A 27880-nucleotide genomic window follows, 5' to 3' on the forward strand; every position below is an offset into this window, starting at 1 on the left:
CAGGTCCTTAGCTGACAGGAGTCGAAATGCATACTGTATATCAATACTGTAGGTATATATTCATAGAATACAGTAAGCTACAATATATAGGCACATACTGTACATCATTTCTAACCAGGAAGCAATTTCGAAAGTCATCCCATTAATTACTTCTGATACACTATCCTGGAAAGTGTGATCCCAAAAAGTTTTTTTTCATGACTTTTCTTTCAATGTTGTGTGTAAAACCCTGGATTCAAATCCTGAGTGGGACCAAGACGCTTCACTCAGATACCCTGCTGTATAAATGGTCCTCACCTTTCCCCTGTTAATGAGAATCTGTTCATTATTGACCCTCACAGCTGAAAATAAAGACAAAAGACCTTCGAAGATTATGGTGGACACTCAAGTTAAATAACAGACAGAAAATGAATTTGAACGTGAAAAGAGTCAAGTCAACATCAAGTCAAGACATCTCTGTCACTTTATTTGATTAGATACTGTACCATGTTATCAGATCGAGGTTTGGACCGTGTCCTTTTGGATTGGATGTCGAATCCATGAATCACAGAAGTTTCATATCCGGGGAGTTTAGATAGACAATGGTCTTTCAGCTGCTTCAGGCAAACCTGTGTGTGATTGTCTGGGACGAATTGGTTTCCGAATTTGGCACGGATTCACACAGCCGAGGTGCTGTAACACCAGCCTTGCCATGGGGGAGAATAATGAAAGCTTGGGATGAGCCAAGGAAGTGCTGGGGCGGGAGGGGGGGGGAGTGATGGAGAGTGGAAGAGTTGAGGAGAAGGAACACTGGGATAGGTGAGAGAAGATCTGTGTGGATATAGACTGTGTTCAGGTGAGGTTAAGGCTGTGTCTGCTCTCACACACTTTCATTAAGAGCTCCAGTACATGCCTAGTAATGTTTCAATGAAATCCAGCATCTTAACAAAATAAATAAAATCACAGACGCTACGATGATGAATTCACGTGTATTCATTATAAAAGGCATAAGGAGCTACAGTATGTTAGACATATTTATTGAATCTTTAGTGCAGATGCCCATTTTTTAATTTATTAAATAATCAAATCTATTGTATCTCTGAACCAGTGTGTGGGTGCAGTCTGGCATGTTGTGCTGCAGTGGTTTTATGGTGTATAGTGCTTCATCCACTCCACTGAAAGGATGTGTATCGAGCAGTTATGCAAGCAGATTGTACTGTTAGAATGTCAGCTCTCCAGTGGTGCTTCCAGACTTGTTTTTAGAACTTGATTATTAAAAAAAAGCTAAAGATAAGAAACAATCAGCAGCTGAGTTTGCCTGAAGCTACCATTATTAATAGACCTACTGGGAACATAGTTAATTCAATTTCTGGAATCATTACATTGAAGTCACAGACCACTGTGATGCTAGCCAGTACAGGCAATATACATGAATATCACTGCTCCATAACAACAGCTGATGACAGGTGAGACACTGTCTTGTGTATTAAGTTAAATATGCATTTCCAACCTCAAGGGTAATTAGATTGAAGCTTAAAAGAAAACAGCTTATGTGCTTTTTCACTTAACAATAATGTTTTACTTTATGGGATAAATTACATTTTCTATCTTTCGTTTCTGTCATATTTCCATTGAGCACACAATGAACCATTGCTTCGAAGTGTGAGAATTGTTACAGTATGTATATATCGAACAAACGCATACTGTACTAGAATGTAGTCATTCTCTTAGCCTTATCAGCATCTCTTATCTTTGTGCAACCCTAAATGAAAAAATCCAAATTATATTTTCAAGCTTTGCTGTTTCTTGCTTGTTTAGTCCTTTAAATGAACAAGTATATAAGAGGAGCATTTTCAAAACATTTTGCTTGGTTGCAATTTTTTTTCTCTCTAAAAATATTGCCCAGTTTCAAAATTATTTGTAACTTGAGAAATGTCATATTTCTGGATTTCTAAACCCATACTGTCTCTCACTTCATTGGTATTTTCAAACTTCTTTATTTATTTTGGGCAAAGAGGAAACAATTTTGCTCTGAAGCAAAAAGCTTTGAAAGTTTCCTGTGAGTGTTTAATTCAACTGACTCAGCAATGAAAGACCTTTTTATGCATTCATTAATTTATTTTAATGATTTTGTGTCTGCTGGGTTTATGTTTCAACAAGAACATAAGAAAGGTCATAAACAGGAGCACATCTGTCCTTTCCTCTCCTGTACTATATTCCTACAGTAGTTGCACAGGTAAATTCTAAAGCAAACATATTAGAAATAAAGGACAAGATCGAAGTGTTTATAACTGGCATGGAAGATAACTGATTACACTCCATTACATTCCCTGGAAGCTGACCTAAGCCTATCAGCAAACTGTCGATCAGGAAAGGAGCTGGACAAGAATAAAAGCAGGATGATCTGAGTTGCGGATGGCAGATTCTGTCTTTCGCCTTGTCTTCAAGCAGGGCAGTGAAATGATCCGTTATAGACACAGCGGATCTTTATAGAATCTGCGGATGTTTCAAACAGATTTTCTTTAACCAACTGGAAGCCGAAACAGCAAGACTGCACAACTGAATGAAAATGTTCAATTAGAATATTTTGCATGTTTAATCATAAGCTATTTTTCTTATTTCATGTATTGCATATTTGAAATAAGAGCAAAATGGACCAAATAAAAACTTTCCTTTAATGCTAGTAAATGAATGTTTGTGACTTGGAAGGAATGACTGGACCACTTTAATAGTGCATTCAATTTTTTTTTATAATTGCATCTGAATCTTTGAAGCTGAGATTGCTAATGACTGTTGTGGAAAACAGATACTGCATATTAAATAACACTTTGTCTTGCATTTTTCAGCGTTTTCTAACTGTGCCACTCTCAGGAACGTTCTCAAGCTCATGTCGGGTCAATGGAAATTTCTGTTTTCAGATCAATTTTTTTATCAAATCAGAAGTCAGGATGGTAGCTAGAAGCTGAGAATGCTTTGCTCCCGTTGCTTAGTAACAAGAAGGCAATCCCAAATCTGTGCATTCGAATGCTTAGGACACTGGACTCTCTACCAGCCCCCAGGCCTGCTTTAGTATTGACTTCTGTGAGTACTGACTTTTCATTTTCCTTTCAAACCACGAGTAACTCGAACTCAAATGAACACAACATGAATTGAAGCCTACATGTTCAGGCCTGTGTAAAAGCAATAAAAAGATGAAGCACTGTAGCTCTGCCCTTCCTACGGTATAGCCAGTGCTGAGCATCCGTGCCGTTAGAAAACTACAGTGCTATACAATAGGTTCTAGAAGCATCACTGCCTGCTTAAAATCCGGAAACCGGGGTTTGACCATAGGGCTATCCACCACAGATAACCAGCTTCCATTGTTGTCAAAAATATACTTGATTTTACTTTAAGAAGAAGTGTTGTTTTTTCTTCCCCAAACTGCACCCTTTTATGTAAGTTTCTGACTTTGTTTGTATGCATGTTTTTTAATTTTAGTTTCTTCATTTGTTATATAGTGTGTTTGTGCATAATTGTTGATTTTTGTAATATGCAGTATCTTAAGAGAGGCAGTTGACATCGCTGAAGCCACCAACATGCAGTTATATTTAGAGGAAGCCCTCCAGAGGATTTTACCTTATGCTGTTAATACAATGGTTTCTTCAGCACCTCTGAGTTTCCTGCTGAGTGTTTTCTGAAGGTGCAGACAGCACAGCGGGAAACTTTGCACTAGTTTAATTCATTATTCATTCTGACAGCTTTTTTGTTATTGTTGCCATTGTTGTTATGAGTATTTTGTGTGAATACATAATGAATCCATTTATTTTAAAAAACCCATCAGAATAAGTGGATCCGTTAATGAGCTAACTATTTTTAGAGTGAATCTGCATATTACTCCATCAGCTAGTTGTACTACTAGTTCTGACTAGTTCTCTGCTTTTAAAGGATTGGCAGTATTTTAGATTGAGTCATGCTAACTCATAATTGCTATGTATAAAGAATAGTGAAATACATCTCCATTATTCTCCTCATGCTCTTCCCATAATGTCATCACATTATTTAAATCTCCATGGATATTTACACATTTTGAGGTGTACAGGAAATGGACATGATGCTACAGTACATGTAATAAGAATGAAGGGGGAAGTTCATTTATGAGTTATACTGTACAGTCGCTATAGTAATTTATGAAGATGGGCATCAGTGTGGTTTCCTCAAATTCTACAAGTCAGATCATTGTGATTTATAAATTAAGAAACAACATGCTCAACATTGCCAACTTCTTTCACAATATCATTTTGTTGGCCTTTGTTTTGACCAAAAATCATTCCACAACTTGTCAGTGCTCAATAGAGGTTTTCCATTAGGAGCTATGTGTATGTCATACAAACTTGCTTTTAATTATTGATACAAACACTGTATTTTTGTTCCCTATGCCTTTGTGTTTTTTTTTATTAAACTACTGTATATAAATCCTCCCTTGAAATGTTGTGCTTCTAGCGTGATTTCCAAACATTCAGCTAGACTGTTATTAACAGTATACAAACACTCAACAGAAACTATTCAGTGCTGTGGATATTTTCTTTCCTTCGTGTTCATTAAACATCTTTATCCTAAATGTTTGATGCTTTCTTTTATATTTTTTATGTCTAATTTACAGTACACAAACTTTAGAAAGTCCCATCTCTCTGCTCTAAAGGGAATGTATGCACTTAAAATAAAAAGTGGCATGAAGCTTACTTAGAGTAGTAAGTAGAAGGTCAGTAAGTAACAGTAACAGTACAGTAAGTAAGTAGTAGTAAGTATAAAGGTCACATTGTACCTTTCTTACAAAAAGTGTCTGACATTATTCCAGCAAAGGCAACTGACCAGCCTCAACCCTGCTTAGCTTCAGTGGGTTGTTGGTTGTGAGTTGCCGGGTGCAATGGAAAAAAAAAAAAAAAAAGAATACAAAGAGAGCAATTCACTCCCAGTTGTGCAGAAGAAGACCTCAACTCCCTTTGCTTATGGCAAGAGCTATAGTGTCTGTACAGACATGAAGGACTAATGTACAACTGAATGAGACTGGCTCCATTTGGCTGGTGGTAAGGATCCATAGGAAACTTTCAAGACTTTATACTAGAAGGGGGAGAATTTAAAATCTGCAAAGGAGATACATAGGAGATGGGATCAAAAACAGAAAACGAAGTGTTAATTGTACCTTAGCTCTAGCTTAACATTGGAAACACAGCGCAAAAATAACTGCAGTAGTATGCAATTATAATGTTATTTGGAATCATGGCTAACAGAGAGCTGTGGTGACTAATACATGAATGGTTAAAGAGTGTTTGAAAGAGACTGAAAAGTTAGAGGAGAGGGATAAACAGCACTGTGTAGCTGCAATGTGGAATAGTGGTCAGGGTTTTGGGCTCAAGTGCTCTTGAGCAGGGCACTTCGCCTAAACTTTTTACTTTTGCCAGTAAAATGCCCATCTGTAGAAACAGATGCAATAGTAAGTTATTTTGGATAAAAGCGTCAATTAAATATAGTAGAAGGTTAGCACTATACCTGAAAAAGAGCATACAGAATTTAAATTAGATTAATCAAAGGTCTCATAACCTACAGTATATCAATCTAATTTATAATAATGAATTAAAGGCCATTATATTAAGAATACGCCACAGAACATTACAGTAGCATACTATGAATATTACTTCAAATAACTAGCTGCATCAGCATGCGTGGGCTGCAAAGGAACAAGTAAGAGTTTATTCCCTGCTGAAAAGAGAAGAAAAGAAACATAATGTTTTGGTTGTAGAGCCTTCTCCTGCTGGGTTTGGGAGGGTTTGTATTGGTCTATTTTATGAACCACACCTGAAGAAGAAGCAGTTAGAAAATGCATGGATCTGAATTCTAACATAGTATAAAACTAGCAGAGTGTAGAAGACACCCGATTAGAAGGATTAGTGAGCATTGTAGAAGCAGCAAATAAAAAAATAATTAAAAATTTGGACACAATTCAGAATTAGCCAGACACCCAGCATTAAACGTAGACAATTGCAGGGTATTGCAGGCAGGTAGTTAAAATATGAATTGCAAATACAAACTGAGAAACAGTGAGATAGAAAAGGTTATTTATGAAAAAGACTTTGGTGTTGATGTTGACACATTTACTGTGCATCTTCTAGATAGTGTGGAAAAACAATTAAAAAGGCACACGAAATGCTAAGATATACAGTCAAAATTAAATCAAGAGGTGTTATGTAAAAATTGTACTGTATATCACACTTGAAAGGCCTCACTTAGCTTGTGTTTGTTTTCTTCTGTTTTCAGCAGGCAATAAGCTTTTACTTTACTTTTCACTATAAATATTATTTCTCTATGTTGTATAGTGAAATCAAGGATGCTTGTGTAAAGAAAGCAGTGGGTATCATGGGAGATTTCACTTTTTCTCACATAGACTGGGAAAACCAATGGGATCAATCATCAGCTGAGATTTGCAATGATAAACGTGGTTTATAATTGCTTTCCTTATATAGTTTGACACAATACTACTAGATGGAAGGTTTGTATTATTCTAACAATTAAGACAGTGAGGAAAATGCATGTGACAGAAACATGAGGGAACTGGAGTCATTATACAGTAATTTGTGACGTATACCTTGAAACCAGAGAGCTACAGTAGATTGCAAAAAAAAGTTTTAGAATTGCAGGAAAATGGACATTTAAAGAAAGAGACAGGACTCAAGAGAAGTAGATGTGACAGGATAGATATGGAATTGTTAGAAAACGGAGGGTAAAAGTTTAAAGATATTTTTGCTTGAAGCAGGATAGATATTCATCCCATGTGTAGGTACATCATGGACAAATGGTTAATGTTTGGCCCAAATGGTTAAATAAACTTAGAATAATATAAGGAGAATACTTTATATTTTTTGCTATTCTAAAATTTACAGGATCCATTTAAAGTCTGTGGTCTTTAAGGCTATAAACTGCTGTATATACAGTAAATACAATTTGACCTTTTCCTAGCACACTACGTATGTCTGCAGGCTGTCGATATTAAAAAATTAAAATAAAATAAAGACCGAATTAATTATTGGTGCTTCAGTACTGTACAGCAATGCAACTAATCTAATAAGCCTAGGCCACTGTTACTGCCCTCACCTCCTGCATTATTGCTAAAAAAAACACAGATTCCGAATTACTGTGACAGCCACTCCGATTGAGAGAAATTATAATCTTTTCAGTTTTCTCCAATACACCTTGATCTCTTTCTCAGTATTCCTAACGATAATTACCTGTTGATTTCCACAGCCTGGATGCATGGGGCTGGAGGCTGGATTGCATGCTCCTGGGAGCCTGAGATAGAAATGACCAAACTTCTGCTGTTTTTTTCTCTTTCTTTTTCTAACTTTTTTTTCCTTCCATTTCTTCTTTTGTATTCTTTTATTGCTTTTGGCTGACATAATGATCCACATTTTGAGTGAGAGGCGTGAGGACATACTGTATTGGTGTCCTGGCAAGGGTGTAAGAAATAGGATTTGGGATTTGGAGTAGTTTTACTGGTTGTCCCATGGTTAGATGTTACAAAACGTATTGTTTTTAATCATAGTTGGTATGTTATAGAACAACAAAGAGGTGTTCACAACAACAACAACAAAAAACATGTTTAGAAGGCAACCGCCATGTCAGCTGGGGAAACTGACAAGCTGTTCTTTCAAAGTTACCCGTCCCAGCTTCAGTTCTCTGAAGTTTTTTGTTGCATGGGATTTTAAATGTGCCCACACAAGTTCAATAGGGTTTAAAAGAAACACACTGCAATGAGGCCGTTACAGTGGGCTATTAACCAATCTTAACATGATGAAAAGAAGCATTATCCAGCACAGCAACAGATGTTCGGGGTGAACTTCTCTTCTATCTCTTATTTGAAAACTAGTAACAATGATGAAAATCTCCATCACTGTTACTAGTTTTCTGTGTTTTAAATACACACCCAGCATTAGGGTTTAGACTACTAATGAACCCTTTTACTCCATCAGCTAAATGGCTGTAGTGTCTATCTTGTGCTTTAATGCCTCCTCTCTCAGATTGGGCAATGCTATGACGTTCATCCTGTCAACCCAAAACTACTGTGAATGTTTTAAAAGCCCATATTTCAGCCCAGGTAGCAGCAAGAATTATTTTAATTTTAAATGCATTTTATGCAAAATCAATGCATGTGTCACACTTACAGTAAGTATAGTGGTTTAATTGAATACACTCTTAAGTATTTGGTATTATTTAGGCTTTTTAGTTTGAGCAGGATTTTTCTCACAATTATACCCGACTGATTATTATGTGTAGAGTGTCTTGCTTCATGTGTATACAGCCCTTTCTTCTTGCTGTCTTAGTTTTCTGGAGAGCAGCCAATTCCCTTTTCTCTGCATGGAATCAATTAATGTATTTTACCCAACATGTCAAACTCATCCAGTACCATCTCTGTTGTTTCCTTTTGCCTGGTGTCCCTGCAATGGAAATATACATTCTGCTTATGTATTTATTTATTCTGGTTTTGTCATCTGCACTCACAGATGCTCAAGGCATTGCATTAACTTTCTGGGTATTTCCAACTTTAGCTTTTGTTCATTCTTGGACTTCTTCTTTATAATAGTTTAGAACATTTCTTATATTTTATCACATCTGGCATTTATTTCTTTTACTGTATGTGCATTGCCTTTATAGTTTTGGGTGTAGGACAAACCATTGTAAAATACTTTCAAAACAAAATAAAATTAAACATACCAGTCAATATGAATATTCAATGCCATTTACTGTCTCTACTCTCTATTGTCTCCTTTTTAAGTGCCTTATAGAATGGCTGCTAGAGAATCAGACTATTATGATGTTGCTATTATATTTTAAGATACAAAACATGAATTGCACAAGCAATATTTCTGAGGTGCTCTGTCTCTGATGCATTTCCTCACACATGTATGAAATTATAACTTCTTTGTCTGTAAACCAGTAAGATTTTCCTAATGGAGATCAAGAGAAAGAAAATAGCTTATCTCAGTGATCGAGCTGAAATCTGGAGAGCATCATGGAGAGTAAGCAGAAAAGAGAGCCAATTACACTGACAGCCTCTTATAATAAGATCTCTAGAGCCAAACACTATAAAAGGATGCTTGGCAGACTGCAAGCATTGCACTGTATGTGTTGAGAAAATGATCATAGCAGGAGCTGATGAAAAATAAATAAAATATATTTTTTAAATAAACTGCTTTTCCATTCTTAATACTAACAATTATGGATCAGTAATTGTTGATGTTTCTAAAATGTAACTCTACATATTGCTTCAATTGAATGTGTTATATACTGTACTGTATATACTGTACACCGTACACACAGTATATAAATGTGTAGGGCCTGAGAATAATTTAAAAAAGGCTATACAGTAATGTGATTCTAGGTAATCTTCTCACACTTTTGCAGTAGTTCCTGACAGATTAATGTTTTATGATACAGAAAGTTGTCTTTTAGGTTTATGGATGTGTAGAGTCGAATGAATGATGTTATTCATGAGGAACACCTGACAATGAGTAAATTAGATTCAATCGATAAATGTGGTGGATTAGCTACTAAAACATTTCATATTGGCTGCTCATGTATAGTTAACCTTGAGTTGTAATCAGGTTTTTGAAGATTGAGGACAGGTTGTGCTATGTGAATTTTTCTAAATTGCTTAGTGACAAGCTTGGTTTCTTCTCACTAAAACTAAGCTGCATTAATTCCAGTCAAAGTAGATGTAATTGAAAAAAAACTGTTAGAGGTTTTGAGTGAATTGCTGATGCTCATAACATACACACAGTATATTGTAACTCTTTACCGTTTCTAAGATTGTGTACCCACAGTATGTCTTTTGCATATAACCTTACTGTTTTTTTATAATATTGATAGAACAATTAAATACAGTGCAAGGATCTGTTTTAATGACTTTAGTTTTGTGATATACTGTATGACATTGGTTGTGATTTGTTTTAATCTTTGCATTTGACTAAAATTAAAAAATGTATTGTTCTTCATCTTGAAAGTGCAGTGTTCACATTTCCTTAACCGGTTTGTTCTCCTGCCTCAAATTTTTCATATACTGTAACACTGTATGGGTGCCAGATAAAATAAAAGACACTGGGCAGAAGGGAAAGAAATTGAGGATGACAGGCAAGGCAGAGTGCAAAATCGAAGGTGTAAACAAATATAGTTAAACTCCAATTAATTCAGTCAATTTTGAAAAGGTTAAACAGCTGCCTGGTTTTAACATGCTACATTCTTCAGTGTTGTTTATTTCTTGAATACAGTAGACCATGGATGAACATGTTCATTGGGTTGCAGAGATACTTTTCATCGTCAAGAGAAAACTCTTTGCTTCATGCATTAGGAACTCAACTCCACTTCAATGAGTGCATTTATTCCCTAGAATCCATCCCAGCCTGTGAAGAATTTCTCCCAGAGCATGGATATTGATCTTTATACACTTGAGTTGCTCAGTTAAGTGCCCTCAATGTCATCTCAGAAGCTGCTGGTGCTTTAAAAATAAGGGTATTATTTTTGTCATTTGAAGCTTCATAAATTAATCTGGTAGGATTTGTCCAGGTTTAGAAGTACCTCTATACAGTAGATGCAAGCTGCTAAACTTCATTTTTAATGACAATTCCACTCAGTCTTTACTGTATAAAAATATCATCTGCTAGCTTGTAGAGTATATACTGTAGATCTTTTTTGTGTAAGCTATCTGTAGTTTCTATGTTCTTGAAGCATTATTCTATATGCAAGCAGACACTGTATAGTTACCATTATAAATTTTGAAAACAAAAGTGAATTATGCCATTGCTTAGGTTATTTAATACCTACGTTATGCCCTATAACTCATTACCACAGCAAACATTACACACCTCTAAGATTCATAAATAAATATTGTATGACTCATAATAGATTTCTCTGCAAGGTTTCATATAGTTTTATTATACAAAAATAAGGCAACAAGTTCATTTCATAGTTGTTTACATTTGCAATACAATTAAGCAATTCTCCTCCTGTACTTCAGCCGTATTTTACACATCAGCGCATGCATACCTTTAAGATTCATGCACTTATTGTTCTGCAGTTTTTTATTGCTTTGTTTCTGGTTAATATTTAATCATTTTCTCGAAATACACCAGAGCCTTAATAATCCCTGCAACTCTGCAGCATATGGGTTCAGTTGCGTTTAGTGTGCCGAATCTCAGTGGGTGTTCATTGCTGCAGGCATCCATATCATCTGCGCAGTACTCATTGGACCAAACAGCCCAATCTGACCCCTGTTGCATCTTCTGTGCCACTAGGATTCACCAAACGCTCTAAATTGCCAGGTGACTAGTCTGCCAAAGCATTTTACTTTTAGCTGAGTCCAGCACAGCTGAAACGTTCGAGTTTATAATTCTTGTGCTGATAAGACCGTGCTGGGTACAGCCACTTTCAAAATGCCTGTCACCTTTTTGTGCTCCATTTTAGGGAGGAAAGAGAGGAAAAGCTTCACAATGGAATTCACATTGTTTTAGAAGACATTATAATGAGTAATCAAGGCCAGACATGAAAATAAGGCATCACAAGCCTCCTGTAACATTACAAATACATCCTTCCATTTTCTAACTGCTTCATCAAGTCACAGGAGAGCCGTATCATAATATTACAAATGTGAATTTGTCTCAAAATGTATAAAGTTATCAATTATTTTCCTTCCCCTATCTGAAATATAACCATACAATTATTACTCATGTCCACATTTCCATTATACTCCTGTTTAACAGCTGGTTCATTACACTTTCAAGGCCACAGATTACACTAGAGAGACTGCTGCTCTTCATTCCCAGATCGCTGTGGATGATCCTTGATAAAATGCTTACTTGAAATGCCTGGCCATAAAATTACCAAATTGATGATAACCATTTCATGATTTTTGTAATAAATGTGTTCTGGTGGTTGTAAGCAGCTTGTTAAAATGCACAGCAGTTCTCATCTGCTCTGATGTTCTCTCTAGGTAGTGTAGGAAAATAACTGTGAATAAGCATTTTAAACAGCAGGAAGGGAATATTTTTCCCATGAAAAGGATCGCAGGAAAATACAATGAACAAAGCATTTTAGACAATGGTATTTTTAGCTTTAAAATCTCCATCAACATTGCTTCAACCATTAAACAACAAATAAGCAGCAGTACCTTGCTCATTACCTGTACTAATGTCAGTTTTTCTGCTGGTGGACAGGGATTCATCAAACTAGATGCAGCTGTATAACAAAAGACACTTCACTACCACCATTCCATACTGTACATTCATGAGTATATTTTCTATTAAATGAACAGTCTGCTCCTTCTACAGACCAACAGGTATCCGATAGGCCTTCAAAAGGGCAGTAGGCGGAGATGATACTACACAGCAGGTGGTGAGTAACAGTTACACCCTGCTGAAAAACTGTACAGGAAGAAAGGTTGTTGCTTTTGGGCTAGTGGCATCATTAACAAGGATAATACAAAGTGAGACAAATATGCAGAAAAACACACCTCTGGAAAACAATTGAATAATTTCTTTAAGCACCAGTCAATATAAGGAGCACAACAAACAAATGAATTCAAATTAAACATTGATTATGTTGTAATTTGATGGCATATTGAATCAAACCATCACCAGCTGATGAGTATTTGTTTATTATCTGCTCTTCCTTCTGTTTGTTGTTGTTACCCATTTCATTTAAGTTGCTCATCATAATTAGAGTCAACATCTTGGATCTAATTTAGGAGTAAACTATATTCCAGAAAGAAACAACAACTTTAAAATGAAGATGAACACAATAATATAAATTGTGTATATTTATTCTTGACAAAATCCAGTTATTAGTTTCTATGTTGTAAGTTTACAATTGTACATAGTGTGACACAGTAAATAGCTCCATATTAACAATAAGATTTCTGTCACAGTAGTTTCAGTTTTTTGGCTTCCTGTGTGCTTCTGGCTCACTTTACAAGAGTACTAATTCTTTGCCCTTTACTTGGATGCTTCCGAAAAACATGACTTAACCTTAGACCACCAAAATGTGTAAACATGGTGTTATGCTGTGCACACCAATATACTGTATGTTTAAACAGCATTTTAAATACAAAGCTTCTTGTTTCTAAATCGGTTCAATAGAACCTGAGCCTAGAAAACAAATGCAAGCAACATAATCCATTCTTTTTTGAAAGGTGTGATACCTGCTGTGTGTATCCTAGAGATACTGCAACATTTATAAATAGGTGTATACTTTACTGTAATAGTGCAAATATGTAAATATGCACTGTATATTTGATGTATACTGTACATGGCAATGTTTCTATTGAAGAAGCTATAGCCTTTTCCATCTTTTACTGTCTATTCCTGCAATAAATACAATGTATTTTAAATGTTTAAATATTTTGTATTGTTAATAATATTGTAGAATGTTCATACTGTATGGATTCAAATCTATTCTTTTCTTATAATTCTCAACACTTCTTTTCAATTAAGATAATGCACTGTGTACACAGAAATAGTTTTCCCATTCCAAACATGACTGGACAGATTGATTTTTGGATTATTTTTAACCATTTCTACTTATTTAGTAATTTTACTTCCTAATGCATTTGATACATCTTTGTCTGGTGCTTCATTAGCAGCCAGCATGTGACCTACTGTATAATTAAGACATTTCTGCATAATTCGACTGTTTTTTATTGAGGATATTTTGGCTGAAAGGGAAATACAGTATTTCCTTGAAAACACTAAACAATTCGCTGATGTGTCATGTGTAAAATGTAATGATTTCAATTATGCAGTAGTTTTTTGTTTTAAGCAATAAATTATTTAGATTTCACATCACATCATATGGACACTTTTCCTTTTATGTTCCTAAGACTGCTGTTTGTGTGCTACCATACTGACATTGATCATTCTTGTATAGCGAAACTGGAATGAGAAATAGTTGGTTTAAACATAGAGCAACTGGTATAATTGAAATATTTTTTTATTTTTAGAAACTTCAGTTAATGCGATCACTTGTGTATTTGAAAGCTAGAGATACATTTTAATGGGTCCCTTGATTTTTCCTATCAAGGAGATAAATGATTACAACTCATCCCTCAAGCTGTGCAAACCTCAGTAGACTGGTTCACATGGTTAATGTTCAGTATTGTGCATAAATAATCCTAATGGGAGGGCACAAGGATGTTTTAGGGAACAAGGCAGACAGCTACATGTACATTCCCATTTTTATCATGGTGCTGTCAAAACAAGAGTCAGTCCCTTACAGAAAAGTTCATCTTTCCTGGACATTACATACACCACGCATATTGAACTGCACTACACTCCAAATTTGAAATGTCAGGATAAGGATTCATTTTAATTAAGCCAGCAGAATTAAGTAGATTTTTTACATGTGGCCTACAGTGAATAAAGTCTTCAAAAAACCTACCACAATTAGTTTCACTGTGTCTCTTGACTAAATGGCTTAATTTAAGATTTAAATAAGGGCAGGATCTTTTCATTGTGAACCATAGTTTTAGGGTAAATAATGCAATAATGCATTGTATTATTTTGTAATAATGTATTATTGTAAATGTTTTTTCAGTTACAAATTACAATTAAACAGAAGCATGGCATGTGCTTTCACTAACATTTAGTTATTATTTATTCTAATAAGCATTTTTTCTGCCTCTTATTTTAAATATTTTTTTTAGAGTTACTTAATTCCTGATACTCTATGTCTCATATCATCTGTGATAATGGCAATGTGCTGTATATTGGTTTGATTAAACAATTAAGTGTTCAAAACAATTTATTTATCTCTTTGAAGTTGCATGAAGGTCAAATTTGATTCTCACAATTTGGAGGTCGGATTGTACAGTAGTTCTAGAGCTGGTCTAATGCTCTGATCATTTAACATGAAAGACAATGAAACAAATATTTCTCTGGCAACTATCTTAAATGCTTAAAATTACTATTTAGTATTGTGTTTTTATTGTGATTGTTTTATCATTAGTTATTTGTCAAAGAAACATTATAATGGAGTTCAACGGGCTTCATCTTATACAGTACCTGCAGGAAAATATACTGTAGTACAGGAACCTAAAGCAGAACGTGGATTATATCCCTCAATGGATATTTACCCACTACTTTAAACAGGAGTCGAGAAAGGGGAAAAAAATGATCTTAGGCATTAGTGTCAGGTAATGCACATGATGTTTGTATTCGTATTCAACCCAGCAGTGTGGGATCCATTATCTCTTCATATGACCTCAGTGTGTTCTCAGGAGACATTAGATAGTCATTTCTTTTAAAACGAGTCTGCTTATCATGCAGGCCTTTGATCTCTTGAGGTCTAAAGGTAAAGGCTGTCTTATTCCGGTACCCATTACCTCTTATCAGTAGGAGGTCCGGTGAAAAAACTGCAGTCTTGAGCTGAGCTTCTGCTCTCTGAATATATTCTGAATATAATAAATTAATTCTCAAATCTCAATGAAGTGGTTAAGATGTCACTAGATCAATGGTACTTGATGAAGTGCAATCCTAAACAATTAGGGAGGGCAACTTTCTGATTTCTAATAGGTTTGAAATCATTTCTTAGTCAGCCCCATTTAAAGTACAACTATTTATTTTATGTAAGACTTCTGCTTTTTCCTTTCTCCCCCTTCATAAAACATACAGCATTTCATTTTAAAAAACACAGTCAGGTTTTATTGTGGGGCGGAAGAGCAGATGGCCTGGTGAAAACATACTCAGTAAGAAGAGAACAGCAGAATACATCCTCAGATTGATATTCTTTTATTAAATTCCAAGAAAGTCCAATTAATTTATAAGTTTGTTTCCAAAAAAAACCCTTGAGAAAACTAATCCTTCCTTGAGATGTACTTGAGCATTGATTGTTTTCCAGATTTTGTTTACTGCTTTGTGTGAGTAAAATTAATCTTCATTTCTGTGTGTTTATATTTGGTACAGAAATTCAAATGGTTTTAATCTCTTGCAAACATCTCACAACTAGTCCAAACTGCTCATGAATTCAAGCAAAATGTACAAAGGAGTCAGAGGCTTCTGTTGATCATAATCATACCAGTGAACTATAAACATTTTTAAATAGAAAATTATATTTATTTTTGTAAACAGCAGTTATTTTGCTCAGTTAAAATCTTTTTACAGCTTAACAGTAGCATCAATACAATACAATAGTAAAGCATATCCTAAACGGCATAATTTTAATGCATGCAAAACCCTTGATAATGTCTTTTTACTTTTGGTATTTTACATCTGTGTTGCAGATAATCATGCTCTTTACAGCTTGTTCCTTGCTCAATCTTTGGAAGAACTTTTTTTTTAAATAAAGTGAAATTGCACTGTAATCCTCACTTTTCTAGAGCTAACAGCAAAGCTATTTCCTAACATAATCAAATTGTTTTATTTTATTTATGTTTCCATTTCACTTGTGGCATTAAATAATCTTTTCTCTCTGAATATTTTATGGGTCTATATCCGAAGTCATCCGCTCAGTAATAATTCATTCCTGAAAGAAATTGTAGAGCTACTTAGAACAATTCATTTTTTAGTGTAGAACTGTGTTACCAGAATGGCAAACGTTCTTTTAATCTATTATTTCAACAACAGCAAGATGCCAGATTTTATTTTGCAACATTGTATTTTTTTTCTAAAATCGTCAATAAATTAATGTCATTTTTAATTATATCTGTTGTCTTAAAGAATCCTCTGACCATAAGGTCCTTTTATGCATGAAAACACGTGTCTTCTTCTTCTGGGCTTATGGACGTGTGTGTATCTACAGAATGAAGTACTACAAATGGCAAAAAATAATGTTCTAGAAAATTAATGTTATGTATATGTGAATCTTACAGCTTGTTATGGGACTTGTTGTTAATAAGATTACTGTGGAATAAACGATACTGTCAGGACAACAATCCAGTCATGGCTAAAAAAGACTAATTTTGCAAGTAAGTTTTTGTAATAAAGAGCAAAATTAGATTCTCTTAGTACACAACCAGTGGTTAACCTGCATGGTTGGGTTAGTGTCACTGTCATACGGCTGGCAAAGGAATCCTACTCTGTTGGGACCCTGGGCAAGGCCCTTAACCCCAACTGCTCCAGGGGCGCCGTATAAATGGCTGACCCTGCGCTCTGACCCCCAGCTTCTCTCCCTGTCTGTGCTTAGGTATGCAAAAGACAAATTCCTATTACAAGGAATTGTATATGGCTAATAAAGTGATCTAAAACTCCTGTGCTGCTTCCTTCCAGGTTTTTTTGCCAAAATGTATGACTCTTGTGACAGCAGTCAAGGATGTGAGATACAGTAATTTTATCAGTAACAAAGTTAATAATGCTAGAAACAGAAGTGATATCTGTAGTATAAAGTATTTTAATTATTGTTATATTATATAAAATCTATTATTAGACACATATCTCTAAATATGTTTGCAGAACCTTCCTATTTTAATGTCTCAATTGATTTATGCTCTTTTTCCTGTAATGAAAATCTCTTAATGTCCCAGTCAAGTCAGTCATTGTTTTTATTTGTTTTTGCTTTACAGGTGTTTGAACCCGACTTACAATGGAAAAACTGCTTGTCTTTCTGCTGGTTATTGGCATGGCAGTTAAGGCCCAGATCTGTCCAAAGCGCTGCGTCTGTCAGATATTGTCTCCCAATCTTGCAACTCTGTGTGCCAAAAAAGGGCTTCTGTTTGTCCCACCGAACATCGACCGGCATACCGTAGAGTTGCGCCTTGCCGATAACTTTGTCACAAGCATAAAACGGAAAGACTTTGCCAACATGACCAAACTGGTGGACCTTACATTGTCAAGGAATACAATTAGTTACATCACTCCTCACGCTTTTGCGGACCTTGAAAATTTGCGAGCGTTACATCTAAACAGCAATCGGTTAACAAGGATTTCTAATGATACCTTTAGTGGGATGTCCAAACTGCACCATCTGATTCTGAACAACAACCAGCTCACTGTAATCTTCCTTGGGGCTTTTAATGATTTGCTGGCTTTGGAAGAGCTGGATTTATCTTATAACAATCTGGAAACTATCCCTTGGGAGGCCATTCAAAAGATGATCAGCTTGCACACACTCAGCTTGGACCACAACATGATTGATTACATTCCCGAAGGCACATTCTCTCTCCTCCAGAAGTTAACACGCTTAGATGTTACCTCCAACAAACTCCAAAAGCTCCCTCCCGATCCGCTGTTTCAGCGGGCTCAGGTTCTAGCTACATCTGGGATCATAAGCCCTACCTCGTTTGCACTGAGCTTTGGTGGGAACCCACTGCACTGCAATTGTGAGCTGCTGTGGCTGAGGAGGCTCACAAGGGAAGATGACCTGGAGACATGTGCCACTCCCTCTCACTTGTCCGGGCGATACTTCTGGTCCATCCCAGAGGAAGAGTTCCTGTGTGAGCCCCCGCTCATCACTCGCTATACACATGAAATGAGGGTTTTGGAGGGCCAGCGTGCAACACTGAGATGCAAAGCAAGAGGAGATCCAGAGCCAGCCATCCACTGGATCTCTCCCGAAGGCAAGCTGGTCTCGAACTCTTCAAGGACACTGGTCTATAACAATGGCACACTGGACATTCTTATCACCACTGTAAAAGACACAGGATCTTTCACTTGCATCTCCTCCAACCCCGCTGGAGAAGCACATCAGACAGTGGACCTCAACATAATTAAGTTGCCCCACATTACTAACAGCACAAATAATATCCAGGAGCCAGACCCGGGTTCATCAGATATCTCAACTTCTACCAAGTCTGGTTCTAATGCAAGCACCAGTACAGGAGACTCGAAACAAAGCCAGGACAAACGTGTGGTCATAGCAGAAGCCACTTCTTCGACAGCCCTTATCAAGTTTAACTTTCAGAGGAATGTACCAGGCATTCGCATGTTCCAAATCCAATACAATGGCACCTATGATGAATCTCTTGTTTACAGGTAAGACACAGTATCCTGTTTCAAACTGAGACAGTATTCCCACTCATTGATCCTTTAATACACTGCGGTACACTTACTCTGGCATGAACTGGCATGAAGCTCACGCTGTTTTGGAAATTGTTGGTAACAAGAAAAGGAAATTACTTATCTAGATGTTATTGCCTAATGGTTAAGATTGTCCTTTATCCAAACATTGAATTGAGCAGGACCACTGAGGAGTAAGGGAATTGTGCAGTTGTGTGTTGTTTTAAAAACACTGTTTTTTTATATAAAAATGTAGTACATTACTGTACAAGAGACTAAAATACTAAATATATTTTTTTATCAAGCAGTGTTACTTATGCTTTTTATAGATGATGTGGACTTCATCAATGTTTTTCAAACAGTTATGCCATGTAGAGATTTAAGAGGACAAACAAAATGGTACAAAACAGTAAAGGTTTTTATTTCAAAAGAAGAGAAAATGTCTGTAAATTATGTTATGTGCTGTAAAGAACAACAATTAGCAGTCCAATCCACTGAACTTCTTAACGTTTTACAAACAGTAAAATCAAGTAAATGGACTGGTTATGTTATATTTATATAATGACTTGGACTCTTTAGGGATTGTTATTTTCTCTTATTTAATCATCAATCTTTGTTCACCAATCCATTAAATTGTGACGGTCTCAGATTGAGCAAATGATTGAAAAAATATGGTGATTAATTGGTAAATTCTGTGGAATAGGGGACAGAACTTGTTCTTTACTCACTTTATGAGTCCGGTTTTGGTAATTGTTTTAAAGCATGTATAATATTTTGAAAAATTATTCAAATTCTGGCATTACTAACACTGCTACTTTCAGGTTAATCCCTTAAATAATTTTCTGTTTTACTTTATTCAAAATATAAATATACATATATTTCATTTGCAATCTAGCCAATTAATTTTAATTGATTTACAGTAGTACATTGCAAAAAATGGTACCTTAAATCTTTTTCTGTTTATTTACTCTCTTGTTAGTTATTCAAAAACAAAAATGCAGAACGGTAATAACATACACGATTGCATTTGCTTGTGACGTAATTTCCAATAACTTTTAAAAGAGAGGTTTAAAAATACATGAGAGAAAGCTATAACTTGACATAATGGGTTTAATTGAACAAATAAATCCAATTATGTATAGCAATAACGTGTGTACAATTATTTATATCATGTTATTTGTTGCTGGGAGAAATTACTTATTTGTTCTGACTGAAAGAAAATAAATCACTTTATTTATCATATTACATTTTGTTCCTATTTACAACAATTTGGCACAAAGCATACATAAAAAATAATGAAACGTTTCATCTATTTGATATTGCAATAGTCAAAGTTTTTTGCTCTTATAGAACATCAATATTGAGTTTCAGAACTAAGAAAACTGACTTTCAGTTTTTAATACGGCTCCTACATCACTAATTTGTCAAAATGCTTATAAAAAATTGAACATGCATGAATTTAAGAATTTTCTTTTATCATTCATTCAGATAATACATTTTGTTTTCCCAAAATCAAATCACTGATAATAATAACAGGGAGTGCAAACCATGAAAATGTTATCTTTAGGAATATTATTCTTTTGGCTTTTTAAAAATGTCACTTTTTTAGAATATCAAAAGAAATACAGGCTATCAAAATGAATAGAACATGATTCTATAATTAAGGTATAAAGCTCCCAGCACACAAGTTCCATATGGTGAAAAAACTTAATTAATCCTCAGGCAATATGTATTAGTGGAACACATTAAATTTTGAAGAAGAAAAGTAGCATAAATGAGTTTGATCCTGGAACTTTAAAAATGATTTTGAAATTTAAAAATGCATGTATAGATGATTTCATGAACTGCATGATTTACTGTATGCCTTGTAACAGTTTTTGTAAGATGTGAGAGACCTAATGAGAACACATAGACCACAGAAAGCTTAAGGCCATGAGGGGTTGAAGCACTAAAAAGAGAAATAGCAATCTCAGTTTTCTAAAAGGGATTGGTAAACTAGCCAATCAAAAATCCCTTTCCAGTCAGATCTTCGTAAACCATTAAACATACTTGGTGACAACAATAAAAATACAGCTAAATTAAATATGTTTTACAAATGCAAATATTTTTAAATTTGCCCTCCATCCGTAAGTGTCAATATCTGAGCAGGTCGACTTACAATAACTACATTTGTTTTATGTGAAATACCTATAAGAACAGATGCTTTTTGGAACAGCATTTTCATTAGGGGGATATTAGGAAGATATTGATTTTACTGTACTGCAGTATTCGAACGTGCGCAGACCTCTTACTGGACTGGGTTTTATGGCCATGTGTAGATAAAACTATTATTTAATTGGACCAGGCAAAGCACAGTAGCACTCCCTTCCCCCTTAGTGTAGCACACCTGAAAAAGGTTCAAGAGATGAGACATTGTGTTCTACTGGAATTAACCTTTACTTGCTCATTTGCACTTCTCCATTATACATTCCAGGTTTACAATGTAATGGGTCTTTAATTGATTACAATATGCAATTAGAACTTTTTTCTATATTAAATTCAGGGTGTATGTGGGTGCTGACACTATCAGAGACAAATATAAATACAGTAAAGCTTCAAAGCCTCAGACAAGCTCATCATAATACTATGCGGTTTTTTTATGAGTTAGCCATGCACAGATTAAGATTAAAAAAGAGTTTTATGAATTGGTTTAATAATTTTTGAGGCTACTATACAGCCACAATGATTAAATACTGTGTAGTACAGTTATTAGTGTTGAAATTGTATGTTTTAATTAAGGTGTTAATGTTTATACAGCTACACATTTCACTGAAATGTATTAAGGCTTATGGATACCCCATGTTTTTCAGTCCTGGAAATTAATAAATAACCTCATTGCTGGTACATTTATAAGCATACACTTTCATGTATAGTATAGATCTAAAACAAGGTATAAAAACATGACACATTCCATTGTCTAGAAATACAAGTACCAGGAAAAAAAAGAGTCCAAAGCTGAATACTGTAGCTATGGCACAGCGTGACCTTTAACACATGTGGCAGCATGCTTCCCACTGTGCTCTCCTGTCACCATTGCCGTGGAGTTTTCAAATTACAGTACAAGAATACATTGCACACTCTGAACAGGCATGGATACATGGCTTTGTAAATTTCTCATTAAAGGAGTTTAAGGTTTGACTTCTGGCTTGTCCAATCAAGCAGATTCTTTGCTATTCTTGGTGTTATTATCATCTTTCGAGGCATTTAAAATTCACCTGTTTTCAAACCAATAGTTAAGATAGGGATCTTCAGATCTTGCTTTTATAGTGTAATGTAAATATAAGGGAAACCATTCAATTACAAAAAGCTACTTCTCAGATCAACACTATCTGGAAGGCACAATACTCATTTAGGGGTGCCAACTGAACAAAAATCATGCTTAACTATTTAAAGCAATGAAACAGGTCCTGCTTTTTGTCAATCAAACATAGAGAGAATTGCTGCAATCTACTTTAGAATAATATTTTAATGGTAAAGATGGTCATTAAGCAACTAGGAGATTGTTCTTCATGACTTACAACAGTACATCCGTGGTTTGGTTTCACACAGTAATGAGCATTCCTGTCCTTCAGTTTTAAAGCAAAAATGAATTCATGTGTGATACGAGAGAACACTAAATTGCTTCTCCGCTTCTTCCAAATAATTAAGAGTTGAGATTTTTAGACTATTTTTAGCTCTGGAGATGGAAGCTTTGGATTGACTTTAAAACTCTAAATGACATTTTACATCAGTGCTCTTTATCTCTTTTACAGAATGATTCCTCCGACAAGCAAAAACTTCCTTGTGAACAATCTGGCTGCAGGAACCCTGTATGACCTCTGTGTCTTGGCCATCTATGATGATGACATCACCTCCCTCACGGCAACCAGGGTTGTGGGCTGCATCCAGTTCACCACCGAACAGGAGTACTTGCGCTGTCACTTTATGCAATCACAGTTCCTTGGTGGCACAATGATCATCATAATTGGTGGAATAATCGTAGCTTCTGTTCTTGTGTTCATCATCATCCTGATGATCCGCTACAAAGTGTGCAACTCCGGCGACCCCAGCAAAGCCACCAAGGTCAGCAACGTCTACTCACAAACAAATGGATCTCAGCCCCAGGGATGTGGAGGGTCAGTTCACCCCTCCGTTTCAAAGCAGGCCTTGGGGCAACAGGAGAGTGAGCGGTGTCAGAAGACAGTCCCGAGTGACACAGTGACACACTCCTCAGAAACTTCCATTCCTGATTGCTCCACCACTACCTCTATGGCAACCCAGAGTTGGACCCCGGGCTCGACCGGTTCTCTAAAGCCAAAACGCAAGGCGGGGCCAAAGTCATCTGCCGAGCCCAAGATCGAGGCTCTCCCCAGCGCGGAGACGCAGAACACCAATCGGAATAATTCCACGGCCTTGCAGCAGCCCAGCCTCCCTCCTCCCGTGCAAGCCAAGGAGACGCCAAGCTTCAGAAGAGCACAATCCAAGCCCACTAAATATCTCACCTTGCCAACGGATGGTGTGAAGGCTAAAAGAAGGTTGTCTCTAAATGAAGACTTGTCTAAGTATCACTGCTACATTGGTTCTCAAAAGTTGGGGAATTTGTGGTCTAAGCGGAGCCTGTCAATGAACGGTATGCTTCTACAGCTGGATGACTCAGATATAGATAGTGGGAAAGTGACATTTTCAAGTTCGGAGTGGATACTGGAAAGCACTGTGTGACTTTTTTTCCTTGCATCTTTTTTTAAGTCGTTTTTTTTTTCAGAGCCAACAGTGAGTGAGTGGATGCTTGCCTTGTAGGAATTTGGAATTCCAAACTTGTCTCAGCTGATAAATGGCATCTCCAGCAGAGCTGTGAACAAACAACACCATGCTCATGTGGCATTGTGACAACAACCATACAAAACATTCCCAGTTATAAATAAATAAATTACTCCAGCAAGAGGAATGCATTACTGCCTTCCCTTGCAAACTAATTGGCTTCTTATTTCTGCAGTAGGAGGTACCAAGAGGAAATGGAAATATGTCTATCTGTTGGGGGTGTGGGACTGGGTGTTCGGTGGAAAGATTTCACAAAAAAGCCTTTTTAAAAAGGAAATTAAATTTCCTGCATATAATAGAGAGAAAAATAGACTTATCAGACCTCTTATTAAATTGATATTTTTTAAAGAGAATTTCAAACTTTCGTTTCAGTGACATTGATATGCCTTTGTTTTCAGGCAAAAAAAAATCCCTGTACAGAAAAAAAAAACAACAACATTGGCTGTGTTGTTATGTTGTGTAAAATAAAATATGAAATAAGTATACTCAGAGGTTGTCATTGTGGTAAATGAATAAAATATAGCGACCAACTACTTGGTATCATCAAAAAGGCCAGCACCTGCAGACTGAAGAAGAATTGTGTTAAAAAACAGTGTTAAATGTGTTGAATCCTTGAAATCATGAAGTGCACTTAGTTCATCATCTTGGAATTAATGTTCTAATTTTTGAAAATTAACAGGTTATCACTTATTTCCAGCTGGATCAGAAGTTTCATCATGCCATATTCAGAAGAAATATTTTACATCTATTGTTAAACATGTGTGGCTATAAAATATCTTACTGTGTATATTTGTTGGTTTTCATATAGTGTGTGCTGTGTTTCAAATGTAAAACTGAAAGAAATATAGAGAATACTACTGAAACAAAGACTGAGTGAAGAAACAACACTCAATGTTGAACATCATTTTTTAAGGCCATGAACATTCACAATCACTGCTGAAAATGACTGAAAAAGTATTTGATTTGTGAAAAACAATGGCTTACACATTCTTGTTCTTCCAGGCTTACTTTTTCAGTCCCTCGGATTTCAACAACATCAGTCTTGAGAAGTTTAAATTATTGATTTTGAGCTGAGAATTTCCAAGCTAGGAAATAACAAAAATGTTGACTCCCATCCATGGCTTTATTGAATGAATCACTGCAGCAAAAATCGGTGAGAGAACAAAAGAAAGGTTTCACCAGTATATGCATTTTAATAGTGCAGTCATATGTCAAGGAATCAATTAAATATCGTGAGACAATTTTGTTAAATCAGAAATACAGCATATTATAAGTTATGTAAACTATCAGTCCTAAATAGTGTCTAATTGGTTTTATGGAAGACAAGCAAATTAATGGAGATTCAGTGTTTGTGGAATTACCAAGGGAGAACATTTTTATTTTCCCATGTGTCTGAAAATCAAGGACTATATTTTAAATCAAATGCCTTTTTTGTGCGACATTATAGCATCACCTTATATTTAAAAGATTATGTGCAAGTTAAATCTAAAATATATGTACTCACATTAACAATACTAGACACAAGGTTGTGATTTACTTTTTTTGTTGTTTGTTGTGTTTCTTATGATGTACAGTACAGTATATATTTTCGTGAGTACAACAATCAGATGTCAGCTTACTAAGTCCTTGAATTGTTTCAGATGAAAAATGTTTCAGTTTCAATTTTAACATCATGACCTTCTTTTTAACACCTACTTTTAGAGCATCATCTTTGTCTTCAATGTTTTTTTGCTTCACTCCTGTGTTTAACTACAACAAAATGAACAGCCAACAGTGATGATAATGCTCACTTAGGCAGCTTAGATGACCTTCCTGTGCCATTCTTAAGATTTAAACTCACTTGAGTATAAGTAGCTTTGTGAGGATCACTCTCATTTACCACATGGCATTCGTAGGTCAGACTTTTAAAACATGTGCTTGCAAGGACTAGGGGGCTCAGTTACACAGACCCTTCTGTTACTGCCTTTTGGTCTTCTAATTTGAAACCCAGATTCGTATGTATGTATGACTGAGGTGGTCAAAGGTTTTAGGTCATTGTTTAATCGGTGCATGTACTACTAAAGACAACATGTTGTTTGTTAAAAAAGGTGAGTGACCAGAAGAAGAATTATACAGAACCTTAGCTGAACTTTCGCAAACGTCGATCACACAGTGGTTGTACAAGGGCAATGCCAATGCAGTTTGTCATCGCAGCAAATAAACAAATTCTCCAGGTCCTGAAACCTATTTCCTGAAAGAACCTGACTTATTCACGTCCTGTCTGTCAGCTTGGTGGAACATCAAGACAGTTATAATATTGAACATTTTATTTAAACAGTTACAATCAAAACATTTAACTAAATCTAATGCTTTGAAAAATGATTTTTTTTCGAACGCATTTTTTCGAGAACGCGAAAATGTGGAATTCAAATGAAAATTAAACTTAAAAAGAACCTGGAAAAATAAAAATGTTGGCAGAACATTTTATACTGTCTGTGGAAGGTATTTTAACTGAAGTTCAGGGGGCTGGTTAATAACAACAAGTCAATGTCACACGGCTGCATCTACTGTATACACCGTCACCACTAAACTAGCTACATAAACTGAACTCAAATACCTCCCTTCTTGCAGTGCCCCTTGGCTCTCTCAGTCTGAATGGGGTTCGAATCCAGTGGGATAAGTATTCCACTATCTCACTAAGTATTCCAAGCATTCACAAAGCATTCAATCACCGGATGTTGTTGTCCCTACTGAGCTAGCTGTTAATACAAGGAATTGCATTTATTGCTTTACTTTTAAGAGTCTGACATCAGCAGATGTCTGTATGAATGATGGACTCTCCTAAGCTGCAGTCTTGTTCCAGAATATTGTCCTAATTTAAAACGAAATGTAATTTTTCTTTGACATAATGGGATGGTTTGATTTTATGTTATTATCACATACTGTACTGTAGCTAAGGCACACCAGAAAAGCCAACAGCATTAACAGACACTCACACTGTACTTCAATCACGTTGTTTGCAAACTTCTGTACATTAACACAATTAAATGTATCGGTACATTTGTGCATCTCAGAAGGTTTTATGAGCTGTGGAGTTTCTGTAAAGATGGACACTGAAACGCAGAATGTTATTATGAAACTATTTATTTTTTTCATCAATATTTTAAAACATTAGGTTTTATTTCTATGAGAAGAAAATGTAAAAGGAATAAACACATTTTGACAATACACATTGAAAATAGAAAAAATAAATTCAAAATCTTCAAGGGCATTGAGCTCAACCTGTAAAACAAAGTCAAACCAAACCAAAGACTTTTCAGAATGGACATAGAAGCACAAACTACAGGACACAGGTAGGAGCTACTGGTGGAGGTGCATTTTAAACAGAGAACAGGAGGCATTTATTTACCCAGAGTGTTGTGAGGGCATAGCACCAACTACCCAGCCATGTTGTTAAAGATGATACCCTGGTTTCTCTCAAGAAAAAATTGGATGTGATGCATGGATTAATTAGCTACTCACTACCAAACGTGCAAGATAAGCCAAACTCTTGTTTGTACAGTAACTGTTCTTATGTTCTTCTTAAGATTTCAATTCAGTTCATTGTGTGTATGTTTTGCTTAGGCGAGGTTCTTTTTGGTGCCATCTTTTTCATGCCCTATCACAAGTGCAGTCCACCCAAAAGTCCAGGGTGGATCTACAACCCAGAGATACTTCTCTGCGCAGTACTGCTGATTTGCTTCTTGCACATCGTGTGCCCAGCTGCTGACTTGAATCATGTGCCTAGCCGCTAACTTGAAGGTGTCAAAATGATTCCAGCTCTGCTCGTGGGCCGCGGCCAACAAGAAGAGGATGGTAATAGGATTTGAACAAGGACCTCATAACCCCCCGCCTCTTTCACGGTTCTTGTTAATCCTCATGTGTAAATGTGGAAATCGGGAGAGAATATATTCCTTTGAAGACATACAGTTAATTAATCCTCACATTAATTAAACAAATTTAATATAATTTAAATATGAGTATGAAATGGTTTATATAACGATCATTGGCTAGCACTGAGAACAGACTACTACTACTACTAC

The 27880-nt window shown here is 35.8% G+C and overlaps 1 protein-coding gene across 1 annotated transcript in view; it reads left to right on the top strand.

Annotated features, from left to right (window-relative positions):
• lrfn5a (leucine rich repeat and fibronectin type III domain containing 5a) overlaps nucleotides 1–24308 on the top strand; it is a 34367-nt gene extending 10059 nt beyond the window's left edge. The window contains exons 2-3 of the mRNA XM_006632144.3: nucleotides 17552–18959; nucleotides 22775–24308. Coding sequence (XP_006632207.1) covers nucleotides 17572–18959; nucleotides 22775–23720 — 2334 coding nt within the window. The 5' untranslated portion in view covers nucleotides 17552–17571 and the 3' untranslated portion in view covers nucleotides 23721–24308. The remainder of the gene's footprint in view (nucleotides 1–17551; nucleotides 18960–22774) is intronic.
• The last annotated feature ends 3572 nt before the right edge of the window (nucleotides 24309–27880 follow it).

Source organism: Lepisosteus oculatus, chromosome 8 (assembly GCF_040954835.1).
Source record: "Lepisosteus oculatus isolate fLepOcu1 chromosome 8, fLepOcu1.hap2, whole genome shotgun sequence".
NCBI classification, from domain to species: Eukaryota; Metazoa; Chordata; class Actinopteri; order Semionotiformes; family Lepisosteidae; genus Lepisosteus; species Lepisosteus oculatus.